At 46.1% G+C, this 26,713-nt stretch overlaps 2 protein-coding genes across 4 annotated transcripts in view; one reads left to right on the forward strand and one right to left on the reverse strand.

Annotated features, from left to right (window-relative positions):
• GNAI3 (G protein subunit alpha i3) overlaps window positions 1–24,754 on the forward strand; it is a 91,667-nt gene extending 66,913 nt beyond the window's left edge. Inside the window, exons 7-9 of the mRNA XM_088456466.1 lie at window positions 6,299–6,452; window positions 11,430–11,627; window positions 23,669–24,754. Coding sequence (XP_088312592.1) covers window positions 6,299–6,452; window positions 11,430–11,620 — 345 coding nt within the window. The 3' untranslated portion in view covers window positions 11,621–11,627; window positions 23,669–24,754. The remainder of the gene's footprint in view (window positions 1–6,298; window positions 6,453–11,429; window positions 11,628–23,668) is intronic.
• The window catches only part of GNAT2 (G protein subunit alpha transducin 2), a 58,693-nt gene continuing 56,546 nt past the window's right edge, over window positions 24,567–26,713 (reverse strand). For all 3 annotated transcript variants that reach the window (XM_088456470.1, XM_088456469.1, XM_088456468.1), the window contains 3 exons: window positions 26,434–26,563; window positions 25,578–25,731; window positions 24,567–25,499 (listed from right to left, as the gene is read on the reverse strand). In XM_088456470.1, the coding sequence (XP_088312596.1) occupies window positions 25,309–25,499; window positions 25,578–25,731; window positions 26,434–26,563 (475 nt within the window). In that variant the 3' untranslated portion in view covers window positions 24,567–25,308. The remainder of the gene's footprint in view (window positions 25,500–25,577; window positions 25,732–26,433; window positions 26,564–26,713) is intronic.

The following is a 26,713-nucleotide window of genomic DNA, read 5'->3' on the forward strand; positions in this document are numbered from 1 at the left end:
GGTGAGCGCTGCTGGACGCTGAAGAACGGTGGCATCGTGGTCTGGGTTCCCCTGCATACGTCTCCTCCGTTGGATAAGGTCTGTGTATGCAGCGCTGTGTCCTACCAGGCTCTGAGTCTGTGTAGTTGAGGATCAGCGCTGATAGTGCAGGAATTGATTTCTTTGCATTGTATGTGATCTATGCTAGCGTCTGCTGCCTGTACTTTCATTTTCTATCTGTCAGCATTTAACTGTCCCTGTTCTTTCTGCTAAAGCCCTTGCGGTGCAGTGCTTGCAGGGTGGTCTCACACTATACTAACGAGTATCAGTGAGAGGGGTCACATACTTACCATTATGTCTGAAAGTGATTTTCCTCTCCAGCTTTTATGTACTACATGCAAGGTACCTATAGCGGAGTGGGACGGTAGTGCGGAGGGACTATGTCGACGGTGTTATTCGTTGACGCGACCGATCACGGTCACGGCTCCGGTACAGGAGCCGCCCTGGGCTTGTTTTGCCAAAGCGCTTACAACCCTTGTGGGCCAGTTAGCTCCGCAGCCTGCCCTCACTCAGATGGGTTTGTCCCAGCAGTCAGTGGTGTCGTCACCCATGCAGGGTTTCCCAAGACAATTGATGGTACCCCACAGTCTCCCTATTTCCCCTCCTCAGGTCTCTCATGAGCCTGTGTGGGTTAATTCATTGACAAGCTCTGTACAGCAGTTGTCAGAAGTGTTGCAAGGGGAGTCTGTGATGCAGCCTCACAAGCGGCCGGTGGCGTCTGTCTGCTCCTTATGAGTATGACGACGGGACGTCCGATGATGGGGAGATTCTGGATCTTTCTGACCAGGAACCTTCCCGTCCTAAAGAGTCGGACGCTAAGTCTAAGGTGTATATACCTGGCCTTATTCGTGCAGTCCGTACTGCTTTAGTTATTGAGGATGAGGAGCCTCCGGTATCAAAGTCCAAGTACGCCTTTTTCAAGGATGTTAAAGGAGATACCACAGTGTTTCCTCTTTCGGGGCAATTAGTTGACCACCTGGAGGAAGCATGGAAACAGCCAGGCAAACGATATCGGCCTCAAAGGCGTTTAACAGTGGCGTATCCATTTGCGGACAATTATTTTGCCAAATGGGAATCCCCGCCTCAGGTGGATTCTCATGTGACACGCCTTGTCCGTAGTGCCACATTACCCATGCCATCCATGTCCTCCCTTAAGGATGCTACGGACTGCAAGGTGGAGATCTGCCTGAAGTCCGTCTATTCCCTTGCGGGGGGGGCAGCGCGGCCGGCTATGGCCATTTGCTGGGTTGCCCGAGCTATGGAGCGCTGGGCTGATGCGTTGGAGGCGTCCTTCGATTCCGACTGTTGATTGGCAATCTCCGGGATTCGGCCACTTATATCAACGAAGCGGCCTTGGATATTAGTACCCTGGCGTCACGAATTTCTTCGGCAGCTGTGGCTGCTCGTCGCACCTTGTGGTTGCGATCCTGGAAGGCGGACGCTGATTCCAAAAAGGGTTTGGAGTTGTTGCCTTTTAACGGAGAAGTTCTCTTCGGTCCGGACCTGGACAAGATTGTAGCCACGCTGGCGGCAGCTAAATCGGCATGTCTCCCGTCGGCTGCTGTTCCTTCTCGTTCAGGTACTCCGTCCTTTCGGTCTTATAGGGCCCAGGGTAGGCCTAAGACACAGTCCTTTCCCCGAGCGGCTTGCCCCAAGAAATCGGCCAAGCCCCGGAAACAGGCCTGGAGTACCAGACGTCCTTCCCCTAAGCCAGATGATAAGCCTGCGGCCTGACGGTTCGGGCCTCTCTATGGGGGATCCCAAAGTGGGAGGCCGCCTGCTGCAGTTCGCCCGGTGTTGGTCGGTCACCACGACAGACACTTGGGTTCTCGAGGTGGTCTCACACGGGTATGCCCTCTCCTTCCGGCACAGACCCCCGGCTCGATTCTTCACCACGGGTCTACCATCAGACCGGAACAAAGCCACGGAGCTGCGGAAGGTTTTGCACACTATGCTCCAGGCTGGAGTTATAGTGCCTGTTCCATTCTCCCAGAGGGGCCAGGGTTTCTATTCCAATCTCTTTTTGGTGCAGAAACCCAATGGGTTGTTTCGTCCGATTCTCAACCTCAAAGCTCTCAACAAATCTTTGCGGGTGCCGAAGTTTCGGATGGAGATCCTACGGTCCATCATTCTGGCGCTGGAACCTGGGGTCTACATGGTGTCATTGGACATACAGGATGCTTACCTGCATGTCCCTATTCTTTTGCGCCATCAGCAGTTCCTCAGGTTTGCAATCCGCAGCAACCACTTTCAGTTCCGGGCGTTACCTTTTGGCCTGGCGACAGCACCACGTGTTTTCACCAAGGTGATGGCAGTCATGGCGGCTTCCCTGCGGCTGCAGGGGGTCCGCATGTTGCCGTACTTGGACGACCTTCTCTTAGTGGCAGGATCTCCGGAGCTCCTTCTCCGCCACTTGGACCTGGCCATTGCACTACTGCAACGGCACGGCTGGTTGATAAACTGGCAGAAGTCCACCCTGATCCCGTCTCAGCGGATTCTGCACCTCGGAGCCTTATTGGACTCTGGACAGCAAAGGATCTTTGTGACGGGGGAAAAGATCGCTGCCTTACAGTCGAGGGTGCGCAGTTGTCTGCAGAGCCGCCGGGTGTCTCTAGCGTTCCCGCTAGGCTGTTTTAGCGGGGCGCAGTGCCCTGCCCTCCTTCTGGAGGGCAAAAAGCACCCTGCCCTCCAGGAGGAGGGCAAAAAGCGCCCTGCCCTCACAGCCTGCGGGAGCCGTTCTCACCCACGGGACGCAGTGTCCCGCGGGTGGAGAAACATGCGGTGACCCGGTCACCGCCGGAGGATAGACGCCGGGCGCATGCGCCCGGCATCTATTCTCCCTGTCTGCAGGGCTTGGGGGCTGCCCGGCGTGTCCGTAAGTGCCGGGCACGCCCCCAAGAGTGACGAAAAGGGGACGCGTCTTATAGACACGCCCCCTTTTCCGATGACCATGCCCCCTTCTCGGTCGCGCGTGCGCCGAAGGCGCGTGCACGGGCATGCCCTCTCTAGCTCCGGCGCCCTGCCTCCTGCCGGAGCTAGAGGGAGCACTATGTCTCTGCACTCGGCGATGAGGTTACTGGGCTCCATGGTGTCGGTATTCGACATGGTGGAATATGCCCAGTTTCACTCCAGACCTCTGCAGCACCTGATCCTATCCAAATGGAATGGACTGCCTCAGTCTCTGAAATCCCAGTCGATAGTGCTCACTCCGGGGGTTCGCCTGTCCCTTGCCTGGTGGTTGCAGACGACCCATCTCAACAGGGGTCGTCCGTTCTGGATGGCGAATTGGGTCCTGTTGACAACGGACGCCAGTCTTCGGGGCTGGGGAGCAGTTTCGGGTCCACACTTGTTCCAGGGCAGGTGGACTCCGGCGGAAGCAATGCTTCCAATAAACATCTTGGAACTCCGAGCGGTTTTCAATGCTCTCCAGCAGGCACATCGGGTTCTCCAGGGTCGCCCAGTGCAGGTCCAGTTGGACAACGCTACCACCGTGGCCTACATAAACCGGCAATGAGGAACCCGAAGTTGGGTGGCTCTCGTAGAGGTGTCTCGGATCCTGGCCATATCAGCGGTCTTCATCCCGGGAGTGCTAAACTGGGAGGCGGACTTTCTCAGTCGCCAGGACGTTCATCCGGGGGAGTGGTCCCTGCACCCGGACGTTTTTCAACTGCTGGTGGACAGGTGGGGTCTTCCAGAGATCGATCTCATGGCGTCCCGGCACAACAACAAGTTGCCGGTGTACGGGTCTCGCACAAGAGACGAAGAGGCGTCTCTGGTGTATGCTCTGTCCGTCCGGTGGACGTTCCGGTTTGCTTATCTCTTTCCCCCGGTTTCCCTTCTTCCACGGGTAATCCGGAAATTTAAACAGGAAGGAGGGACGCTCCTGTTGATAGCTCCCGCATGGCCCAGACGGCACTGGTTCTCAGGCCTTCAGGTTCTGTCCGTGGACAGTCCTCTACGGTTGCCGCTACGACCGGACCTTCTGTCACAGGGTCCTTGTCTTCACCCGGACCTGACTCGGCTGTCTTTGACTGCGTGGCTGTTGAGACGGCCATGTTAAGGTCCAGGGGTTTTCCAGCTCTGTAGTGCGGACCATGCTAAGAGCTCGGAAACCGTCTTCCGCGAGAATATACCATCGCGTGTGGCATACGTTCTTCCAGTGGTGTCGACCGAGAGGTTATGCACCGCAGGAGTTTCGTCTGTCTCGGGTACTCGCCTTCCTACAGGCGGGACTGGACCATGGGCTTCGCCTTGCTTCTTTGAAGGTGCAGGTTTCTGCCCTGTCTGTCTGGTTTCACCGTTGGATTGCTACAATCCCCGATGTACGCACCTTTATGCAGGGCGTTCTGCGTATTCAGCGCCTTTTGTTCCACCTGTGGCGCCATGGGACTTGGCTGTGGTCCTGAGGGCTCTTCAAGGACCGCCGTTTGAACCACTGGGCTCAGTGGATCTTAAATGGCTAACAGCTAAGACTGTTTTCCTTCTGGCCATAGCTTCGGCCAGACGTGTTTCTGATTTAGGGGCTCTCTCTTGTAGACCCCCTTTCTTGATTTTTCATGGGAACAGGGCAGTGCTACGCACTCGTCCTGAATTTCTTCCCAAAGTTGTTTCCCAGTTTCATGTTAACGAGGAAATAGTTGTTTTGGCTTTTAACTCTCCTGGTCTTTCAGTGGGTGAGGCCACTTTGGATGTTGTGCGGGCCTTAAGGACTTATGTTGACCGCACTTCTTCGTTTAGGAAGTCGGACGCCTTGTTTGTCCTCTATGGCTTCCGTAAAAAGGGTTGGCCTGCTTCAAAGCAAACTTTGGCAGCCTGGATCCGTATGGCAATTTCTGAAGCTTATCTTCTTGAAGGCCTGCCGGTTCCTCCTTCTGTGATGGCTCATTCCACTAGGTCTGTGGGTCCTTCGTGAGCAGCTCGACGTGGTGCCTCTGCAGTCCAGATCTGCAAGGCTGCTACGTGGTCCTCTGTCCATACCTTCGTGAGGTATTACAGGTTTGACTCCTTCGCCTCTCAGGATGCTTCCTTCGGGCGGAGGATTCTCCTTTCAGCACAGGAGCGTCCCCACCCTTGAAGGATACTGCTTTGGGACATCCCCAAGGTATCCTGTGGATACCCTATGGACCCTGAAGTAGAAAATATGAGATATGGTAAGAACTTACCTTTGTTATCTCTATTTCTACGAAGTCCATAGGGTTCCACAGGACTCCCGCCCTGTCGCACCTGTGCTGCAGATGGGCTTTACTCTGGTCACCGGTTTTTCCGTCTCCCTCTGGTGAGAATGTGATTCTTGTGTGTGTCCAGATCTTTTTTCTCTCTCTTCCTTCTCCTCCTCCGGCCTATGGCTTGGTAACTAACTGAGATGCCTTGGCTCGGGGGTGGGGTATAGGAGGGGGACCCTAGTGCATCCTGGGAGGACTGAAAACTTAACTCTATGGTGCCCCGATGCCTGACGTCATCACCTATACCCCAAGGTATCCTGTGGAACCCTATGGACTTTGTAGAAATAGAGATAACAAAGGTAAGTTCTTACCATATCTCATATTTTATATAGCGCACACACATTCCGCAGCGCTTTACAGAGAATATTTGGCCACTCACATCAATCCCTGCCCCAGTGGAGCTTACAATCTATATTCCCTATGATATGCACATACATACTATGGTCAATTTTTTTGTTGGGAGCCAAATAACCTACCAGTATATTTTTGGCATGTGGGAGGAAACCGGAGTGCCCGGAGGAAACCCGAGGAAACCCACGCAAGCACAGGGAGAATATACAAACTCCACACAGGTAGGACCGTGGTGGGAATTGAACCCATGACCTCAGTGCTGTGAGGCAGTAATGCTAACCATTACACCATCTGTGCTGCCCAAACTTGCCCAGAGTCTACTGATGATGCGGTGGCCGGCCAGACGCGTCAATCGGCTACCGGACGCTGGGGTGAGAGGGGGCCCTTGACTTGGAATGCGCCCGGGCCCCCTCCTCTCGTAAGACGCCCCTGTGTGTGTTTGTTATTTTCTTTAGTTGGTATTCTCTAGATCAGTGAATCCCAAACGCCGTCCTCAAAGCACCCTAATAGTCCAGGTTTTAAGTATACCAATTGCTGATCACAGATGGTTACAACAAAATGCATGAGGCACTAATTAGGTCACCTGTGCTCAAGCATGGATTTCTTTAAAATCTTGACTGTTAGAGTGCCTTGTGGATTGAGTTTGGGAACCACTAGCTTATAGTTTCTATTGTTTCCTTCAACAGAATCGTATGCACGAGAGCATGAAACTGTTTGACAGTATTTGCAACAACAAGTGGTTTATTGACACGTCCATAATCCTTTTCCTTAACAAGAAGGACCTATTTGAGGAAAAGATCAGCAGGAGCTCGCTGACAATCTGCTACCCACAATACACAGGTATCTAGTGACTGTAGCCCACCCTGTATATTTTTATAGGCATGAGCGTTTGCCACAAACGTACACAGTACTTTCTATCACACACATCAGCCGAGCCTATGTGACGTCTGTGTGACAGGAATAATCATGAAAAAAAATAAAGTAGTTTGTCTAAAATGTATTAATATCCATTTTTTATTATAGCGCACCCTGCCATTACTAAGATTTCTTTTAAAGCGAACACTTTGTGGGATTTTTGCCTTAAATCACTGCAATCAATGTTAAATTAACCAGAATTATAATAAGCCAAATAATTCTCTGCAATTCACATTTGATAACTACTTAGCAAATTAATCCATGAAGACCACTAAGAATATTGGGCCTAATTCAGAGATTTGTTAAACTCCGGTGTTCACATAAATCCCCGGTGATTAAAGATATATCGCAGGAGCTGCGCTGCACATCTGCATATCAGCTCATGGGATGTTGCTAGCAGTGCCCCAAAAGCCGCATCATGGTTGACACGCTGCTGGCACTTGGAGTCGGCAAAGTGCAGCGCTCCAGAAAGTATCGGCCTTGTTTTCTCTGATGTTGAAGCCAGGGGCTGTATTCTTGGACGTAGCTTCACTGGCCCTGGCTGCGTGATTTTGCTGGACATCCTGAGTAACCTGAGGGATGTCCGATGTCATGCAGTTGAACCAATGGCTACGTATTGTGACACAACAGTGGATTAGAGAAGACTGTAGTGGGCATCTATTTTTACTTAAGACGCCTCCTGTGACTTTTGCATATTTTAGCACTGCCGCTGCTTGTACGCAGAGGCTGTGCTATAGCATACATCTCTGAATCAGGCCCATTATTTAAGAGCATTCACTATGCCAAAATTGTTACATTTGCTAGGTATAAAAAACAGATACTAACTTAAGTACTGAAATACCAACAGGATTCTTACCAACATAACACTAATGCAGAAAAAAAGGTGGGATGCAGATGCACACTCTAAGCAATAAGAATACTAAATATCAATATACAGTGCATCCGGAAAGTATTCGCAGCGCTTCACTTTTTCCACATTTTGTTATGTAGCAGCCTTATTCCAAAATGGAATAAATTCATTTTTGTCCTCAAAATTCTACACACAATACCCCATAATGACAACGTGTAAAAAGTTTTTTTTGAGATTTTTGCAAATTTAATAAAAAAAACACACTAAGAAATCACATGTACATAAGTATTCACAGCCTTTGCCATGAAGCTCAAAATTGAGCTCAGGTGCATCCTGTTTCCACTGATCATCCTTGAGATGTTCCTACAGCTTAATTGGAGTCTACCTGTGGTATATTCAGTTGAATGGACATGATTTTGAAAGGCATACACCTGTCAATATAAGGTCCCACAGTTGACAGTGCAGGTCAGAGCACAAACCAAGCATGAAGTCCAAGGAATTGTCTGTAGACCTCCGAGACAGGATTGTCCCGAGGCACAAATCTGGGGAAGGGTACAGAAAAATATCTGCTGCTTTTGAAGGTCCCAATGAGCACAGTGGCCTCCATCATCCGTAAATGGAAGAATTTCGGACCACCAGGACTCTTCCTAGAGTTGGCCGGCCGTCTAAACTGAGCGATCGGGGGAGAAGGGCCCTAGTCAGGGAGGTGACCCAATGAGTCAGGGAGGAGAACCCAATGGCCACTCTGTCAGAGCTACAGCATTCTTCTGTGGAGAGAGGGGAACCTTCCAGAAGGACAACCATCTCTGCAGCAATCCACCAATCAGGCCTGTATGGTAGAGTGGCCAGAAGGAAGCCACTCCTTAGTAAAAAGCACATGGCAGCCCCCCTGGAGCTTGCTAAAATGCACCTGAAGGACTCAGACCATGAGAAACAAAATTCTCTGGTCTGATGAGACAAAGGACCTGATTCACACCGGCTCGCTAGATGCGATCGATCGCTCGCTCCCAGCGTATGCAAATTCAGCGCACGCCCAGCAAGGCATTAGCACACCCACTATGTTTTGGCGAGAGATCACTTTGTGTATGTAGACGCCCACCAGCTATTCATAAGACGCCCACTTGCGCACTTAATCTCCTGGAAGTGCATGAAAACATTGGTACATCGAGCACCATCGGATGTGCTCGCAGCGCTTGAGGTTGAGTATACCTAGCCGCAAGCACTGCGATCACTTCAGTCTGAAATATAACCAGGTGACGTGTACAATGACACTTCCTGTTAATTATGCACGCCTAGGAAACGGCGTTGAAACACAGGCACGCCTGCTTTCGTACCTCCATTCCCCCGTTTCTAGTGGCCTGCCCCTGTTACCACCCACAAACGGCCTCTTCTGTCACTCATTCAACTGGGCTGTCTATGCTGGGCGAGCGAGCGCTTCCCGATCTGTCGCAGTGGTTCGCGCATGCGCATTGTGATGCATGCGCAGAATGCAAATATCGGCCAGCTACGAGCGATCGCTTCCTATCGAGCAGGTCTGAATCAGGTCCAAAGATTGAACTCTTTGGCATGAATGCCAGGCATTATGTTTGGAGGAAACTAGGCACCACTCATCACCAGGCCAATACCATCCCTACAGTGAAGCATGGTGGTGGCAGCATCATGCTGTGGGGATGTTTTTCAGTGGCAGGAGACTAGTTAGGATAGAGGGAAAGATGAATGCAGCAATGTACAGAGACATCCTGGATGAAAACCTGTTCCAGAGCGATCTTGACCTCAGACTGGGGCGACGGTTCATCTTTCAGCAGGACAATGACCCTAAGCACACAGCCAATATATCAAAGGAGTGGTTTCAGGACAACTCTGTGAATGTCCTTGAGTGGCCCAGCCAGAGCCCAGACCTGAATCCAATTGAATATCTCTGGAGAGATCTGAAAATTATTGCATCAATGCATCCCATCCAACCTGATGGAGCTTAAGAGGTGCTGCAAAGAGGAATGGGCGAAACTGCCCAAAGATAGGTGTTCCAAGCTTGTAGCATCATATTCAAAAAGACTTGAAGGTGTAATTGCTGCTAAAGGTGCATCAACAAAGTATTGAGCAAAGGCTGTGAATACTTGTGTACAAGTGATTTCTTAGGGTTTTTTTTTTTTATTATTAAATTTGCAAAAATCTTAAAAAAACTTTTTTTACACGTTGTCATTATATGGGGTATTGTGTGTAGAATTTTGAGGACAAAAATGAATTTATTCCATTTTGGAATAAGGCTGTAACATAACAAAATGTGGAAAATGAAGCGCTGTGAATTCTTTCCGGATGCACTGTATATATAATAAACTATCAATTAACATGGTTTTCTATTTAGGTTCTTAGTACATGTTTGGCAAAAGATGTTTGCCCACCTACCACGTCACGGTGAACCTTATCAGATGGGTCCCTAACATCCCTAATACCGAGGCATTATATAAATTTATCTATGACTTACCTATAATAGTGGCCATTACTAGGGATGTGCAGGCTCGGATTAGTTCAGATTTTCCCGCCAAGTTCGGATTTTCCCCACCAACAATAGGGTCTTAGAAAGAGGCAAAACATCATCTTTCATGGACAAACATCATCATTCATGGACAAAAGTCCATGAAAGATGACGTTTTGCCTCTTTCTGAAACCCGATTTTTGGTGGGAAAATCCGAACTAATCCGAGCCTACACATCCCTACCCATTACATGTGTGTACTGCAATGTACAGGACCCGTACTAATTAAAATCACCTGGGGCAGGTAGGAGGAGTGCTAGCCCAGGAGAAGGGGTCTCACACCTTCAAGTGTACCTAAAATACACAAATACATAGGAAAAAAGGGGGGGGCTGCATATCCTAATGTGGGACCCATTTTAGCTAGCACTCCTACCTGCCCCAGGTGATTTTTGTTAGTATGGGTCCTGTGCATTGCAGTACACACATGTAATGGGCACTATTCCAGGTAAGTCCTAGATAAATGTATATAATGTGTCAGTATTAGGGATGTTAGGGACCCACCTGATGAGGTCTTCGTGACGTGGTAGGTGGGCAAACATGTACTAAGAACCTCAATAGAAAACCATGTTATTAGATAGATTATTATATAATTTGATATTTAGTATCCTTAGTGCTTAGAGGGTGCATCTGCATCCCCCCTTTTTTTCTGCATCAGAACTACAGGTCTCAGCATGGTAGCACCTCATATTATGTTTAAATTAGGATGTGCAGCCCAACCCCCCCCCCTTTAAACAACATAACACTCACATGTGTTCATATAATTCTGGTGCCAAGGAAGCAGAAAGTTGGACAGAACCTCAATAACCAACTGATCCCTTCATATGGTATAACTATTTTCATAGTTTAATATTAGTCAATCATTCCAATTATGTATCTGTTTTATAGTGATCATAGTGAGTCATAGAAGCATGTCATTTAATGATTTAGGCTTTCTTATACGGCTATTTTTAAAACGCGTGCTCTATGAAGGCACATGAGCCATTATAAACTTCTGTCTAGCCTGGGATCTTTGAGAGGCTCTCTGCTGGCTAAATGCCCTATGCTAGAACAGGATATAATCAACATCTCAAATGGACAGGCGAGATGTACAGTAACAAATTTATATTACACACAACACATTTCTTACATTCTTAACCCTGGATATAGCTGCACATAGAGACTTCGCAGGTGCTGCTCTTTTGCGGAGTAAACAGTTTTATATTTACATATATTAACTCATGATTAGACCCTAATCATGATACTTAGGGGTATATTTACTAAAGGTCGAATTTAATCATTTTACAATCGATCAACATCGATGTTTTTACTGGGGCTAAATCACACATTTACTAATATTTAAAAACCAAATCAATAATTGTCTGTGTGATTTAGCCCCAGAAATACAGTACAACATTGATGTTGATCCATTTATATCGATTTCAACTCTATCAAAATCTATTTAAATTAACCATTAGTAAATATATCCCTTACACTAAATCGTAAACCAACAAATTGCAATTTTTGTACCTTCCTTGCTCTAGGTTCCAATACTTATGAAGAGGCTGCCGCTTATATCCAGTGTCAGTTTGAGGATCTAAACCGAAGAAAAGACACAAAAGAGATCTACACACATTTCACATGTGCAACGGACACAAAGAACGTGCAGTTTGTGTTTGACGCAGTGACAGATGTTATCATAAAGAGCAACCTTGTGGAGTGTGGTCTCTATTAGCTGGGAGGTAAGAGTGTATAATATTTAAAAGCTACGCTTCTACATGATGCACTCCTGGTTAATCATCTTATAAAGCAGCAATTTATTTTACATACAGTGCATCTGGAAAGTATTCACAACGCTTCACTTTTTCCACATTTTGTTTGTTACAGCGCCTTATTCCAAAATGGCATAAATTCATTCTTGTCCTCAAAATTCTACAAACAATACCCCATAATGACGTGTAACATTTTTTTTGAGATTTTTGCAAATTTTAATACAAAAAAACCCACTAAGAAATCACATGTACATAAGTATTCATAGCCTTTGCCATTAAGCTCAGAATTGAGCTCCGGTGCATCCTGTTTCCACTGATCATCCTTGAGATGTTCCTACAGCTTAATTGGAGTCCACCTGTGGTAAATTCAGTTGATTGGACATGATTTTGAAGGGCATACACCTGTCTATAAAAGGTCCCACACTTGACAGTGCAGGTCAGAGCACAAACCAAGCATGAAGTCCAAGGAATTGTCTGTAAACCTCCGAGACAGGGTTGTCTCGAGGCACAAATCTGGGGAAAGGTACAGAAAAATATCTGCTGCTTTGAAGGTCCCAATGAGCACAGTGGCCTCCATCATCCATAAATGGAAGAAGTTTGGAACCACCAGGACTCTTCCTAGAGTTGGCTGGCCGTCTAAACTGAGCGATCGGGGGAGAAGGGCCCTAGTCAGGGAGGTGACCAAGAACCCGATGGTCACTCCTTAGTAAAAAGCACATGGCAGCCCAACCTGGAGTTTGCCAAAATGCACCTGAAGGACTCTGTGGTCTGATGACACAAAGATTGAACTCTTTGGCGTGAATGGCAGGACAAAAATGAATTTTATTCCATTTTGGAATAAGGCTGTAACTTAACAAAATGTGGAAAAAGTCAAGCGTTGTGAATACTTTCCGGATGCACTGTATACATATGGCGCAATATTTTGAAGCTGCAATCACATGTACAAACTTGTGTGTCTTTCTTTACCACAAATCACTGTGGTTACCTAAAAGAAAATAAGTTACATAATTCATTTTTTCTTATTGTTTGGATTCAAATTGATATTCAACATACCTCTAAAAATGTCAACCTTGCGGGTGGCATTTTCGATATGAAGGTGTGGCCAGCACTACTGACTTGCTGGACTAATTCCTGTCTCATTCCGTTCCTATTCACTGCCACGGTGAATCAGACTCCTCGTCAGCTGTTAGCCCGATCGAGACCATGCAGTTCCGATTGGGAAAGTGGAACAGAGCACTGAAATCGGGACTTTCTTGTTGAAATCAGGACATTTGGGAGGCATGTATTTAATTATCTACTGTATGCCTATGCAAAATTCTTTAGACGTTCTCAAGTGCCTTAAGTAAACATACACATATAATTTCAGCTAGTTTCACCATAAAATGTTTTTTTACCCCACTTCATCTATAAACCATGATCGAGTAACCAGTATATTGATATGGCGTTAATACAGAGTTAAGTCTCCCTTGCTGCAATAACAGCCTCCACTCTTTTCAGAATGTATTAAACTAGATACAGTATTGGAACATTGCTGTGGGTATCTGCATTAATTCATCCACAAGAGCACTAGTGAGGTCGGGCGCCGGTATTGGGTGATGAGGCCTGGCTCCCAGTCCTTGTTCCAATTAATCCTAAAAGTGTTTGATGCGGTTAACGTCAGGGGTTAACAGGGGCAGGCCTGTTAACTTCTACCACACCAAACTCTGCAAACCTTTTATTTGATGGACCTCACTTTGTTTGCTAAAACATCAAGTTGCTCTCTCCAGTTGTCACAGAGTGACTGATGCATATTTAGGAGCAAAGCATACAAAGGAGTAATCTCTTCTTCAGGGTCCGCAGGGATCCACAGGGATAGCATCGGGGTAATGTGGTTGGAGAGATCCAGGCACCAAACCGTTAAAGCTTTCAGCTCCCAGGATGCACTGGATCCTCCATATATACCACACCCATAGGCACAGGCCTTCAGTTGTTCGTTTGGTGCTGCAGTATCAAGACGCACCTTTTTGTAACTGGACTGCTCGTGCAGTCCTTAGCTTTTATTTATTTTTTTTATTATGTTTGAGCCAGCAGTACTCAGCGTCTGTATTAAGACGCAGATAATGCGACTCCCTTCTACCTCCACCTCCCCAAAACATCAGTAATTGTGCTGGTGATTTCGGCAGGTCTCGACTTAGCTAGCTAGCAGTGACTCTGGGACCTGGACTGCAACCGGATCCCCGGAGATGACAGGTACGGTGATTCCTCGTTTACGGGGAATCGCACGCAGAAGTCCTTGCTTCTGGTGTCAGAGACGCACAGAAGCCGCTGCAGTCAGAGCGTGGGATTGTCCGCGTCCTCACTTGACCACGGGGGCCTTATAGTCTGACTCCGGGGATCTGCAGCAGACTCAAATCTGCTGCCGTGAGGCCAGCGTACTTGGCTGGTTGATGCAGCTTAGGGGAGGTAAGCACTCCCCTGGCAGCTCTGACCCAGACTCAGTCCTTCAATAAGGTTTTGCACGTCTGGGTTGCTCTGCCTACCCTCCATGTGTATATGAGACGCTCACAGCCCGCTATCGGTACGCTACTGTTTGTCTCAGGAAGGTTTGGGTCAGTCTCCATGTATACCTCTCCCATGGTTAAGGTATACGGTGCTCTATATCTACCATGCCTTGTGTTTGAGTAGTTGATTTAGAGTATATTGTGATTATTTACATATGCATTGTATGTGACTGTTTGCTAGCTGCTGTATTGATACTGTCCTTTATTTCTGACTATCAATTATAGATATCACTGTTTTCTCTCCATCCCTCTGGGTGGGTTTTTTTTTCCTCTGGGTACTTTGCATTTAAATTGAATTTGTGAAGGCTGTCACATTGCATTTGTATTGTTTCCTTTACTTTGAAAAATGTCAAAAGATAAAGTAAACAGGACGTAGTGGCTCCTGTGCTGATTTCATGTAAATCCAGTATAACGAGTGTGTCCTCTCAGGACATTGTTAAGGATGGTTTGTGTATTGCCTGTTATAAAGAGCCACATCAGTAAAATATACAAGAGCCATTTTCGGTATCATCTTTGTCTCAGGTAATGAAGCAGTTTGTGGATTGCATGGCTACTCCCACAATGCCTTCTTGTATGGGGTTTCAGAGGGGGTTCACAGCATGCTATGTTTATACCTCCATTGCAACCTTCTTGGGGGAATGTTTAAGGCCACTCTAGTCAGAGTATGGGACCGTCAAATGTTGAAAACAAGAAGGTTATATTACTAAGGCACCTAAACGCAGACGATCTGCTCAGTTTATGGATGCAGACGCATCATCCGAGGAATCGGATGATGCGCAGGGTTCTTCTCCAGAGTCTAGCTCGGGGGGGAGGAGGACCATCCGTCCACAGTGGATTTTCCTTTTTTGGGGAAGGCGGTTAAATCAGTCCTAAGTATTCAGGATGATGAACCAGCCCCTAATAAGAAGGTTCCATTGTTTAATCACCACCGAAATGGGGTCAAAATGAAGTTTCCTATATCTGAGCAGCTCACTGAGCTTACCGAGGAGGCATGGGGTATCCCGGATAAATTGTTTTGTGTCAATAAAAGATTAACATCGTTGTATCCTTTCTCAGCCTCTGCATGTCCTAAGTGGGAGGTACCTCCTAGTGTGGATGCTCATGTGTCGCACTTTGTTAAAAATGCTACATTGCCTATTCCATCGGCATCCTCTCTGAAGGACGCTACAGACAGAAAGATTGAAGCCTGTCTTAAGACAATATTTTCAGCTTCTGGAGAAGTTAACCGACCAGCTATGGCAAGAACTTGAGTAGCTAGAGCTGTTGAAGAATGGACAGGGGCATTGGAAGATTCTCTACCAGAGGCTACCAGAGAACAGATGGTGTTTACCTCCCATATACGGGAAGCAGCTTCCTATTTGGGAAGAGCTGCAGTGGATGCTGTAATTTTAGCTTCTAAAGCATCAGCAGCTTCAGTAGTAGCACGCAGGGCCATTTGGTTAAGATCCTGGAAGGCTGATTCAGGATCAAAGAAGGCTCTGGAAATTTTACCTTTCCAGGGAAGGACACTTTTTGGAGCAGAGTTAGCCAAGATCATTTCTACTCTCGCAGCTTCAAAATCAGCAGGATTGCCATCTACGCTAACAGTAAAACCTAAGGAGTTTTTCTTTCAGCCTTTTCGACCTCGGGGAAGAGCAAAGGAATACTCTTTCCCCAAATCAGCTAGTTTTCTCAAGACAAAGGCGACAAAGTAGAAGGACGGGGCCAACAAAACGTCCAGTTTCTAAACAGGGCGACAAATCTTCGGCCTCCTGGGGAATCCCAGGGTGGGAGGCCGACTTCTTCAATTTGCAGATTATTGGCATCAAACAACAGATGCCTTGGTCCGAGAAGTGATCTCTCGGGTATGCCCTCACTTTCAGTAGGCATCCTCCCCATAAGTTTTTACCAATTCCATGCACTGCCTTTTGGTCTGTCGACGGCCCCTCTGGTCTTCACCAAAATTATGGCAATCATGACTGCTTACCTAAGGCGTCTGGGTATCAGAATACTTCCATATCTGGACGACCTTCTGATATTGGCACAGACTCCAGTTGTTTTGCAACACCATCTTAAATTGACAATAGCCTGTCTACAAAGGCATGGCTGGATCATCAATTGGAAAAAATCATCTCTTCTTCCAACACAGCAGATGGTACATCTGGCAGCATTTCTGGATTCTCAGGCACAAAGGGTGTTTCTGTCAGAGGACAAGATTGCAGCCCTATCATTGCGGATACGCAAGCTATTATGCAAGCGAAGGATATACATTCTATCAGCAGTGCAGGTCCTGGGATCAATGGTATCCACCTTCAACATGGTGCGGTATGCTCGGTTCCATTCCAAGCCTCTGATAAGATTGATTATCTCCAGGCAGAACGGACAGTATCATCTAACAAGGTCCCAGAGGATCCTTCTCACTCCGGAGGTTCGCCTCTCCTTCCTGTGGTGGCTGAAACAGGACCATCTGAAAAAACGGCGTCCATTCTGGATTCCAAATTGGGTGCTTCTCGACGCTGTCGCCAGCCTTCGCGGATGAGGGACAGTGATAGGTCATCACACCTTTCAGGGAAGATGGACAAATCAGGAAAGTCATCTACCAATAAACATTTTGAAACTGTGAGCAGTATACAGAGCACTGATCATGGCACAGTGCCTGCTCCAGGAAAGGCCGGTCCAGATCCAGTCCGACAACGCGACTACAGTAGCCTATCTCAATTATCAAGCAGCAATGAAGTGTCCCGGTTTCATGTGAATGAAGAAATTCCCTCCCTGATGTAGTTCGTGCTCTCCGTATCTATGTGGAGCGTAGAAAATCAGATGATCTTTTTGTATTATATGGTTTTCACAAACGAGGATGGCCAGCTAACAAGCAAGACCCTGGCTTGATGGTTACGTATAACAATCTCTCAGGTGTACACACAGGCTGATCACCCTGTCCCAAGCACGGTTACAGCACATTCTACTCCGTCTGTAGGGCCCTCGTGGGCATTTTGTTGTGGTGCCTCTGCTGAACAATTGTGCATGGCAGCCACGTGGTCTTCTGCCACACTTTTCTTAGGTTTTATGCCTTTGATACTTTTGCCTCTCAGGATGCTTCCTTTGGGCGACGAGTTCTCCTTTCTGCTCAGGAGCGTCCCCCATGCTAGGGGAACTGCTTTAGGACATCCCCATGGTATCTCTGTGGATCCCTATGGACCCTGACTCTTTTTCTTCAAGGTCCATATGGTCCACAGGGCACCCACCCTTGCGCACCTGGCATCATTGGGTTATTTTTCTTTCTGGCGTGGATTCCCTCATCTTTCTGGTGTACGATTGTTCTCCTCTTTCCTTTTTCTGCCTTAGGCTTGGTTATGCAACTGAAGGTCTGTGGCTAGGCGTGGGGTATATATGGAGGAGGACCCAGGGCATCCTGGGAGCTGAAAGCTTTAACTGTTTGGTGCCTGGATCACTCCAACCACATTACCCCCATGGTATCCCTGTGGACCCTATGGACCTCGAAGAAAAAGATCAAGGTTAGTCTACTATAACTCTGATTGTTGCAGTACTAGGGTTGAAAATGCATTTATTTTTTTGCATGCAGAGTAAATACAAGTTGCTTTTGCAGGTAATGCACAAATGCTGGGCAGCTTTGTTTTTACACTGAAATTTAGAATTGAGCTACAACACACACTTCCCACCTCTAAATCTATTTATTTAAAATTTGGTCCTCTGCAGTGTAACATGATTTTACCAAGTGCTACACAGCATTTGTTGGAACAAGCAGGATAACCCTTCGGAGTATCAATATGAGGCTCCTGATGTGGAAAAATTGTACTTATGCACATGTATATTAAACTAAATTCATACATCTAGCTTTTTAGCATAATTCCTGTATGTCTTTATGTGGGGAAATTCAACTGTATGTGATGAGATGCCGGACATTGCAGCGAAGCCTGGCTGTGCACATATCGATCAGTTGTGATAGTGCTGTCTTCGCAAGTTGCAAAGCTAGAGGACATGATGTGCCGTTTCGGAATGGCACATAGTGGCCAATTGAATTCCCTCTCGTGTCTAATTCACACTTTTTTTTTTTGTCCTTAACAGTATCGAACTGTGAATTAGTTACTAGCTCCCGTGCTGTTACAGGGCGAAATAGTCATGGAATAATTATGGTGGATATCCATACATTAGAATTTTGTGTCTACAATTGGTGCTGAGTAGCCCATATCCTTATCCTTGCCTATTTTTCCTTCTTCCAACACATCTCCATGAGCTGAATGTTCACTTACTGATCTAATGTATCCCACCCTTTGACAGGTGCCATTGTAACAAGATAATCAATGTTATTAACTTTAGTTGCCAGTGGTTTTAATGTTGTGGCTGTTGGGTGTGTAGTTAAATTTTTTTTTTTATACATATGTATGTATGTGTGTGTTCCCGCTGGGCCCACTAAAACAGCCTTCCCCACCCGCGTGCCGCAGTGTCCCAAAGATGGAAAAAGTTGCAGTGACCGTTCTCCGCTGGGTGAATAGATGGCGTGCGCATGCACACTGTATCTTTTCACCATGAGAGAAGAGCTTGGGTGGAAGCCCAACACCTCCATAAGTGCTGGACACGCCCCCAAGTTTAACTAATTGCTGCCGTACTTGGACGGCCTCCTTTTGCTGGCGAGCTCTCCGGAGGTACTGCTTCAACATCTCCACCTGACGATCGCTTGTCTGCAAGCGCACGGGTGGTTGATAAATTGGAGAAAGTCCTGCCTGATTCCATCACAGTGGATGGTTCATTTGGGAGCCCTGCTAGATTGTAGTCCGCAAAGGATCTTCTTTACTCTGGAGAAGGTCTCCTCCCTACAGCTCCGGATACACAGTTGCCTAAGCAGTTGCCGCCTTTCGGTCCATTCGGCAATGAGAGTTCTGGGGACCATGGTGTCGGCATTCGACATGGTGGAATTTGCCCAGCTCCATTCCAGGCCCCTGCAGTGACTGATTCTATCGGAATGGAACGGGTTACCTCACATCTCAGGTGCTGGTGTTGTCCCCGGAGGTTCGGCAGTCTTTGGCATGGTGGCTTCAGACAGCTCATCTTGTCGAGGGATCCTGGACTGGGTCCTGCTCACAACAGATGCCAGTCTCCGGGGTTGGGGGGGCAGTGACAGGCTCGTTGTCACTTCAGGGACGTTGGACTGCGGAAGAAGCACTTCTCCCCATCAACATCCTGGAACTGCGGGCTGTGTACAGGGCCCTGCAGTCGCTCTTCAAGGAAGGGCGGTTCAAGTTCAATCCGACAACGCCATCACGGTGGCGTACATCAACCACCAGGGGGGAACTCGCAGTCGGGCTGCGATGTCGGACGTGTCTCGCATCCTTGCTTGGGCGGAGTGCCACATTCCAGCAATCTCGGTGGTCTTCATCCCAGGAGTCCTCAATTGGGAGGAGGACTTCCTCAGCCGTCACGATGTACATCCCAGGGAATGGTTGCTTCACCCAGAGGTGTTTCAGCTGCTCGTGGACAGATGGGGGCTGCCGGAGCTGGACTTGTTGGCCTCCCGTCACAATCACAAGTTGCCCTAGTACGGGTCAAGGACAAGAGACGCAGGCGCAAGTCTGGTGAACGCGCCGTTGGTGAAATGGATGGTTCAACTGGTTTACCTATTTCCTCCGATATCCCTGCTGCTTCGGGTCCTGCGGAAATTCAAGCAGGATGGCGGCATGCTCGTGCTGGTGGCTCCAGCGTGGCCAAGATGTCTTTGGTACTCCGATCTGAGGAGCCTCTCCATCGACGCTCCGTACCTTCTTCCTAAGCGTCAGGACCTATTGTCTCAAGGGCCCTGCCTTTACCCGGATCTGGGTCGGCTGTGATGGCGTGGCTCTTGAGACAGCCGTCTTAAGGTCTTGGGGCTTCTCGGGTTCGGTTATTAGTACCATGCTCAGGGCACGCAAGCCTGCTTCCGCATGGATTTACCACAGGGTGTGGCGCACTTTCAGTGGTGGGAGTCCTAGAAACTACAATCCTCAGGTGTTCCGGGTTTCTAGGATCTTGGAATTTCTGCAATCAGGCTTGGACCTAGGTTTGCCTCCCTGAAGGTTCATGTGTCCTGTTCTGTCTGTGTGGTTCCAACGAAAGGATCGCTACACTGCCAGATGTTCACATTTTTTTCCAAGGTGCTCTCCGAATACAGCCTCCCTTCGTGCCTCCTGTGGCTCTTTGGGATTTGGCAGTGGTTCTTTGGGTCCTGCAGGGTCCTCCTTTTAAGGTGGTGGAACTCAAGTGGTTAACGTTTTTCTCCTGGCAATTGCTTCTGCCAGTAGGGTGTCAGAATTGGGGGCGCTTTCCTGTCATCCCCCTTTTCTGATTTTTCACTCGTCCTGAGTTTTTGCCTAAAGTGGTTTCGAAGTTCTACATCAATCAGGAACTTGTTGTGCCAGCTTTTCAGTCACCTGATCTTTCAGCTGGTGAGGCTTCCTTAGATGTAGTCCGTGCTCTCAGAATTTATGTGGACCGGACTGCTTCCGTTAGGAAGTCTAATTCTTTGTTTGTCCTCTTTGGTTTTCACAGGAGGGGTTGGCCTGCCAACAAACAAACGTTAGCCCGTTGGCTTTGTTCTGTTATTTCTGAGGCTTAAGCACAGGAGGGTTTACCTGTTCCAGCCTCTGTTAAGGCTCATTCCACTCGTTCTGTGGGTCCTTCTTTGGCTGCTAGACGTGGCGCCTCTGCTGTTCAGCTATGTAAGGCGGCCACCTGGTCTTCCATTCAGACATTTTTGAGGTTCTATGCGTTTGACACCTTTGCCTCTCTGGATGCATCCTTCGGGCGCCGGATTCTCCTTTCTGCACAGGAGCGTCCCCGCCCTTAGTTGAACTGCTTTGGGACATCCCCAAGGTCAACCCTGTGGACCCCCTATGGACACTGAAGTAGAAAACAAGAGAGATGGTAAGAAGTTACCTTTGTTATCTCTGTTTCTACGAAGTCCATAGGGTCCACAGGGCACCTGCCCTGACGCACCTGGCTCCATATGGGCTGTATGGCTGGTCACCGGTTTTCAGTCTCCCATTTCTGTGAGTATGGTTTCTTGTGTGTTCCAGTCTTCCTTCTCTCTGTTTTAGTCTCCTCCTCCGGCCTTGGCTGCTTACCAACTGAGGTGCCTGTGGATCGGGGGCGGGGTATAGTGGAGGATGGACCCAAGTGCATCCTGGGAGCAGCAAAAGCTTTAACTGCGTGGTGCCCGTGGATCCAGATCCAGCTATACCCCAAGGTCAACCCTGTGGACCCTATGGACTTCGTAGAAACAGAGATAACAAAGGTAAGTTCTTACCATATCTCTTGTTGTCTCTTGCAAACTGCAGTGGGCTTCCTCTCAAGATTTGTCTATATCCAAGTCCATTCATTTTTGCCCCTATTGTTGTGACAAGTTTAATAGCTTGCAGTGAGGCCAACAAGTTAAGCTGGGTACACACTATGCTAGTAGTTCAATGCTAGTCGGCTGTTAGTCCATCCATGTTTTAAGGATATTCATGCCTAAGCACAGATGACTTAATTAGAACCTCAGTCAATTTGATTTGAACACCTGAACTCAAACATGGATATCATTAACACCTGGACTCGACTGGCGGAGTTTGGGAACCTCTGCGCTATGCGGTTCCTGGCCACACATGGCTATATCTGTCAACTAGAGCTGATTGTGTAGTGTGTCTGACGGTCGGTCTAAAACCCGTCAGAACGGCTTATGATATAGCATTTGCTGCACACAATATGTCTGTGCCATTGGAAAAGCATCGTTTGGAATTTCTGGTGTGTACTGAGATCAGCCCAATCCTGCATATAAAAGATGTAACCAACAATTTGAAGTCCAGGTGATCGTTTTAAACAAAGCAATTATTGTGTAGTGTTCGCTCGACATTTGGGCGCATTTTAATTGTTCTACATGCCCCTTGCTGGGCATTTATACTAATAGGCTCCCGACGGAGCAATTCAATTGTTTCTCCATTCGGGCACCCATTAGTAGTTATCACGCCCACAAGCATCGGGTTTAGCCGCGCACATTGGCCAGCCCTATCTAAAGAACTGGTTAGGGTGCCCAAAAAACGAAAAATTATACACATTACTACTTGTACCTCAGCTGGCTGAGAGGAGGAATGTGGTTCCCCTAGCAGCTTTTGGGCGTCCAAATGGAGCAACAATTGAATTGGTCCATCTGATATATCAGGATCGTTTTGGTTCGATTTGTACGTGTAACTAGCATTACTTATTAATTTTATCAGGCATTAAGAATTTTCCACATGCTTTCTGCCAGACCCTAGACAAGATTTCATTAATTTTCTTCAATGGTGAAGTATCTAGACTTGTTGTGCAATGGGCCATTTTTTCCCATCTATTCCTTGAATATAGGCCACCCTTGTAAGTGCATTTCTTTTATGAGCTTGTTTTAGAGAACTACATGTTCTACACAAATTCAGTTTTGCCACTTTCTTTTATAAAAATAGATTAATTTTTGTTCATGAATAAATATGTATTTGTTTTATTGACCTATTACACTATGGTCGTCCTCTTTTTATTTAACGTTTTATGAGAATTTGGATGCACATTGGAATATTTCTTGATGGAAAACCCAGAATATCATTTAATATACGACACCTCATATCTTGTATGGGAGCGTGTGTACATCGATGCATCGGATGAATTATATGAAAGAAAGACAAAGGACAGTGCCGGAATTGTCATACGAACTTTGTTTTATAAAGATAGGCTTGACCTGGCCGTGGATTTATTACTAATTTGAAGTCTTTTTATATTCCTCCTATGATCAGTGCTTTTCAAAAACCTTTGCTCTGGTTTTGTTCTTTGATTATTATGATGAAAGACCTCGGACAGCTTACTAACAAGTATTTTTATTTTGAAATGTGTTGAAATACTAAGGGGTAATTTAATTACCCAAAGTGAATTACCATGAGATAATTGTTCCCCCCCTGGGCTATTCACTTAGCCCAAAAAAGGCTGCCGGCAGCTATTATCGCGGATGTTTTTTTCGGGACCTTGGCAGCTTTCGAGGAAAATCCACGATAAATAGCCGGTTTTCGCTATTTCAAGCTATAATACATAGGTCCGTGAACTCTACGTGTTTTCGTGGGAATACGGATATTTTGCACGCTAAAAACAGGATATAATTTAATTGTGTGAGAGAAAAGCTGTGATAAAATGTAAAAAAAGCAAAAAACTCCCATTTTCACGTGCAAAAAATGCAAAAAATTATCGGGGCTCATTGAATTCTCCCTAATTGTATACAAGTATCCAACAATCAACACGTGACCTCTGAAAACAATTGATTGCGCCAGGTTTTATTTATCTTTGCAAAATTGGTTTGTACTTACTATGCTGAATTATTGGCTGTTTTGTGTGCGTCATATAGATGTATGAATAGTTCTATATGATACAGCAGAACTGTAGCGGCTGGGTTACTGATTTGAATAAAAACGGGTATTGAGAATTGTTTTTGCTGTGTTTATCCTGCAGATGATGCAATGGGAATCTAATAGCTGTTTGAGGGGCCCTGCTACCTGAGGGCAGTGACATCGTTCTATGCACAAGCCATTCCTGATCTTGTCCAGAGATCTTACCTTCCCATCTTACATATGCAGCTATCCTGAAGTTGGCCGAGACCTGTGAGCTGCTCTCCCTTTCCTGATTTTACCACTATCTCAATATTTCAACTATTCTATACATATATTGAACAACTGGACTGTTACTGATCCATTCTGTCCCTGCCAAGACTATCTGTCCTAGTCTTCTGATTAGAGAATATGAAGAAACAGCAGTGTTATGGCACAACAACTTATTTTTTTTATATCTATGTAATTGTTCCTTGTTTTTAATGTGTACCACAGCCATTTTGACATAGTGCCATTTGCCATTCCTAGTGTTGCAGAAAGCTATTCCTGAGTGAGACACACCTTTGCGTTGAAAAGTTATATCTTCATTGTGGATAGAGGACAATATGACCTTTTCTTGCTCTCACCATGATTGCTTAACCCTTCGCTTATTGTGCCATTGTATTTTATACTGAACCACTCCCAGCACTCGAACAGTGACTTTCACTTGGTGACTAGTTTTAGAGATGCCTCTATCACATCCTCTCCAATCCTTTAGCTCATGCTACTCCATAAACCACTGTACGCCAGTTCCAAAATATTACTTTACTTTCAGGGTTCTTTCCCTGGTCTGTGTCTTTGTCACTAATTCTATGTACTGTAGTATTTGGTGCCAATTCTGCTGCTGCACCCATCTGCCATTCTAGTTGGGACCTTTGACTTGTAATGCCACCTCCTGCACTGGTAATTGCCTTTCTATGTCTGCTGCCAAATCCCAGGGGTCACAGGTTTTTTTTTTTTTCATTTTATTTTTATTTTAAGTTTCCAAAGCCTTTAACATTTCTTTGTTATAGACCAAATTGTCAGTGTCTGGTGTATGCAACACATTACACATTTTCTTTTTTACTGCTGTTCATGTTTTGCATTACATGCACACATACTTCTGCTCATTTGTCTGCACTCCACAACATTTATTTTATTTGTATACAGTATTAAAATGGTGAGACATGCACATTGTGTTTTTTATTTATAGTCACTCTCCTACAGTATTTGTTTGTTGAAGCGCTACCAGTTCCTGTTTCTCTGTCTGCCTTTGTGCCATGTTCCCTTTTTACTTTCCTCCATATAATCGGATTGCAAATTAGGTTGTGTGCCCACATGATGCTGGAAGGGCATGACTGCAGGAAAATATTCCATAGTGCCTTATGTACTTCGTCACAGAGATGCCACTTGTGTGCCCAGTGCTTTCAGAAAAAGTAGCTGCCTTTGCGTTGCAGCAAGTAATGGTATGCATATAATAAATGTAGCCTTTGTGGGATTACTGCGGGTAACACTGTCTACTTACTGTTTTCTTCACACACTCTCAGCTACAAGATATATTTAATATATAAATGCTTATACAAAATGTACCACCTTGGATTGATATTTTCTTCTCCTGTTCGCCATTCTTTGCACCCCTAATGTGCCAGACCTTTGGGGTTAGGATCCTAGGTCAGAAATTGACTGTTTCTCAGCAATTATTTGGGAGTCATCTTTTAAAAAAAAAAAAAAACCCTATTGTGAGATTCAAAAGAGTCCACAATCTTTCAGTGTCTCCTTGATGATGATATCCGTCACAGCATCGAACACAAACTTAACATTCTGCGTGTCTGTGGCGCAAGTCATGTGACCATAGATCTCCTTGGATTCTTTTCTCATATTTAAATCAAGGAACTGTAGCTTGATATAATTTCCAGCATCTTCATACGTGTTGGGGCCTGTTGAAAAGTTATAATTTTTCTTTTATTATATATTTTTAAAAGGCCAAAATATAACTGGGCAAATATCTCACTCACCATCATAGTCTGGGAAACAGATACTTAGATGAACTTTCTTGATTTTATGTTCAAAAAGATCTTTTTTGTTCAGAAAAAGGATTAATGATGTTGCTGCAAAGAACTTATGATTGCAAATGCTGTTGAAGAGATGGAGAGATTCGTGCATCCGATTCTGAAAAGAACAGTACATACTGCCTCTTATTTGTTTATCTGTGTATAAAGACATTTTTTGAAGAAGGCCACATGCTGTGATTTTTTAATATTTTGACTAGTAGCTGTTCTGTACAAAGGAGCATGTACTTTGTTTTCACAGGTGTGTACTTGAGTACATTATTGTTGTTATTATCCACTATTTATAAATTACCGATCTTTTCAAAGGTATTCAACATGCGGCCCTCCAGCTATTGTGGAACTACACATGCCAGTATGCCCTTCCACAGTATTAGCATGCCCTAATAGCAAAACTGTGGCAGGGCACGCTGGGATGAGTCCACAACAGCTGGAGGGCCGCATGTTGAATACCCGTTTTACCTAGTACTGTACAGCAAATTTCTAGGTGCCGTGGCTAAGTGCAGACAATCTGATATATATGAAGGCAAATATGAAACACGGATGAAGAGGTCATTAATCTGGGCCATGCGGCGTGTTAAATTGATCTATATGCCTACAACTTAGTGAAATAGACCACAGTCTGATTTTAAAATACATGAAAACAAAAATCAGTCCTGTTTGGTATACTAGCAATGCTCTGTAAAGCTATCTGCAATCTCGCTTGCAATGAAAAAACATTGGTTTATACAAGGTTATTTTTATGTATTGTGTGTATATTGCAACAAGAAGTTTTCCAGTCTTAGACATCACAATTCTCACATACCACTTCTTCATCTTCCACCAGAACCATGTCGTATGCACTTAGTGCTCCACAGAATATAATACAGGTGACCCCTTCAAAACAATGAATCCATTTCTTACGCTCTGACCTCTGTCCTCCCACGTCAAACATCCTGTAAGAGTTTTTAAGCCACATAACACCAAATATTATAGTTGGACTTTTAGACCATTTATTCATTTGAACAAATCCTGATGTAACATCTGATTCATTTGCCAAGGCTTATATTGTGATGATACCTACATAGCACATTCTGGGGCTCATG

This window comes from Taudactylus pleione, unplaced genomic scaffold (assembly GCF_031769625.1).
Source record: "Taudactylus pleione unplaced genomic scaffold, aTauple2 ptg000706l, whole genome shotgun sequence".
Lineage (NCBI taxonomy): Eukaryota > Metazoa > Chordata > Amphibia > Anura > Myobatrachidae > Taudactylus > Taudactylus pleione.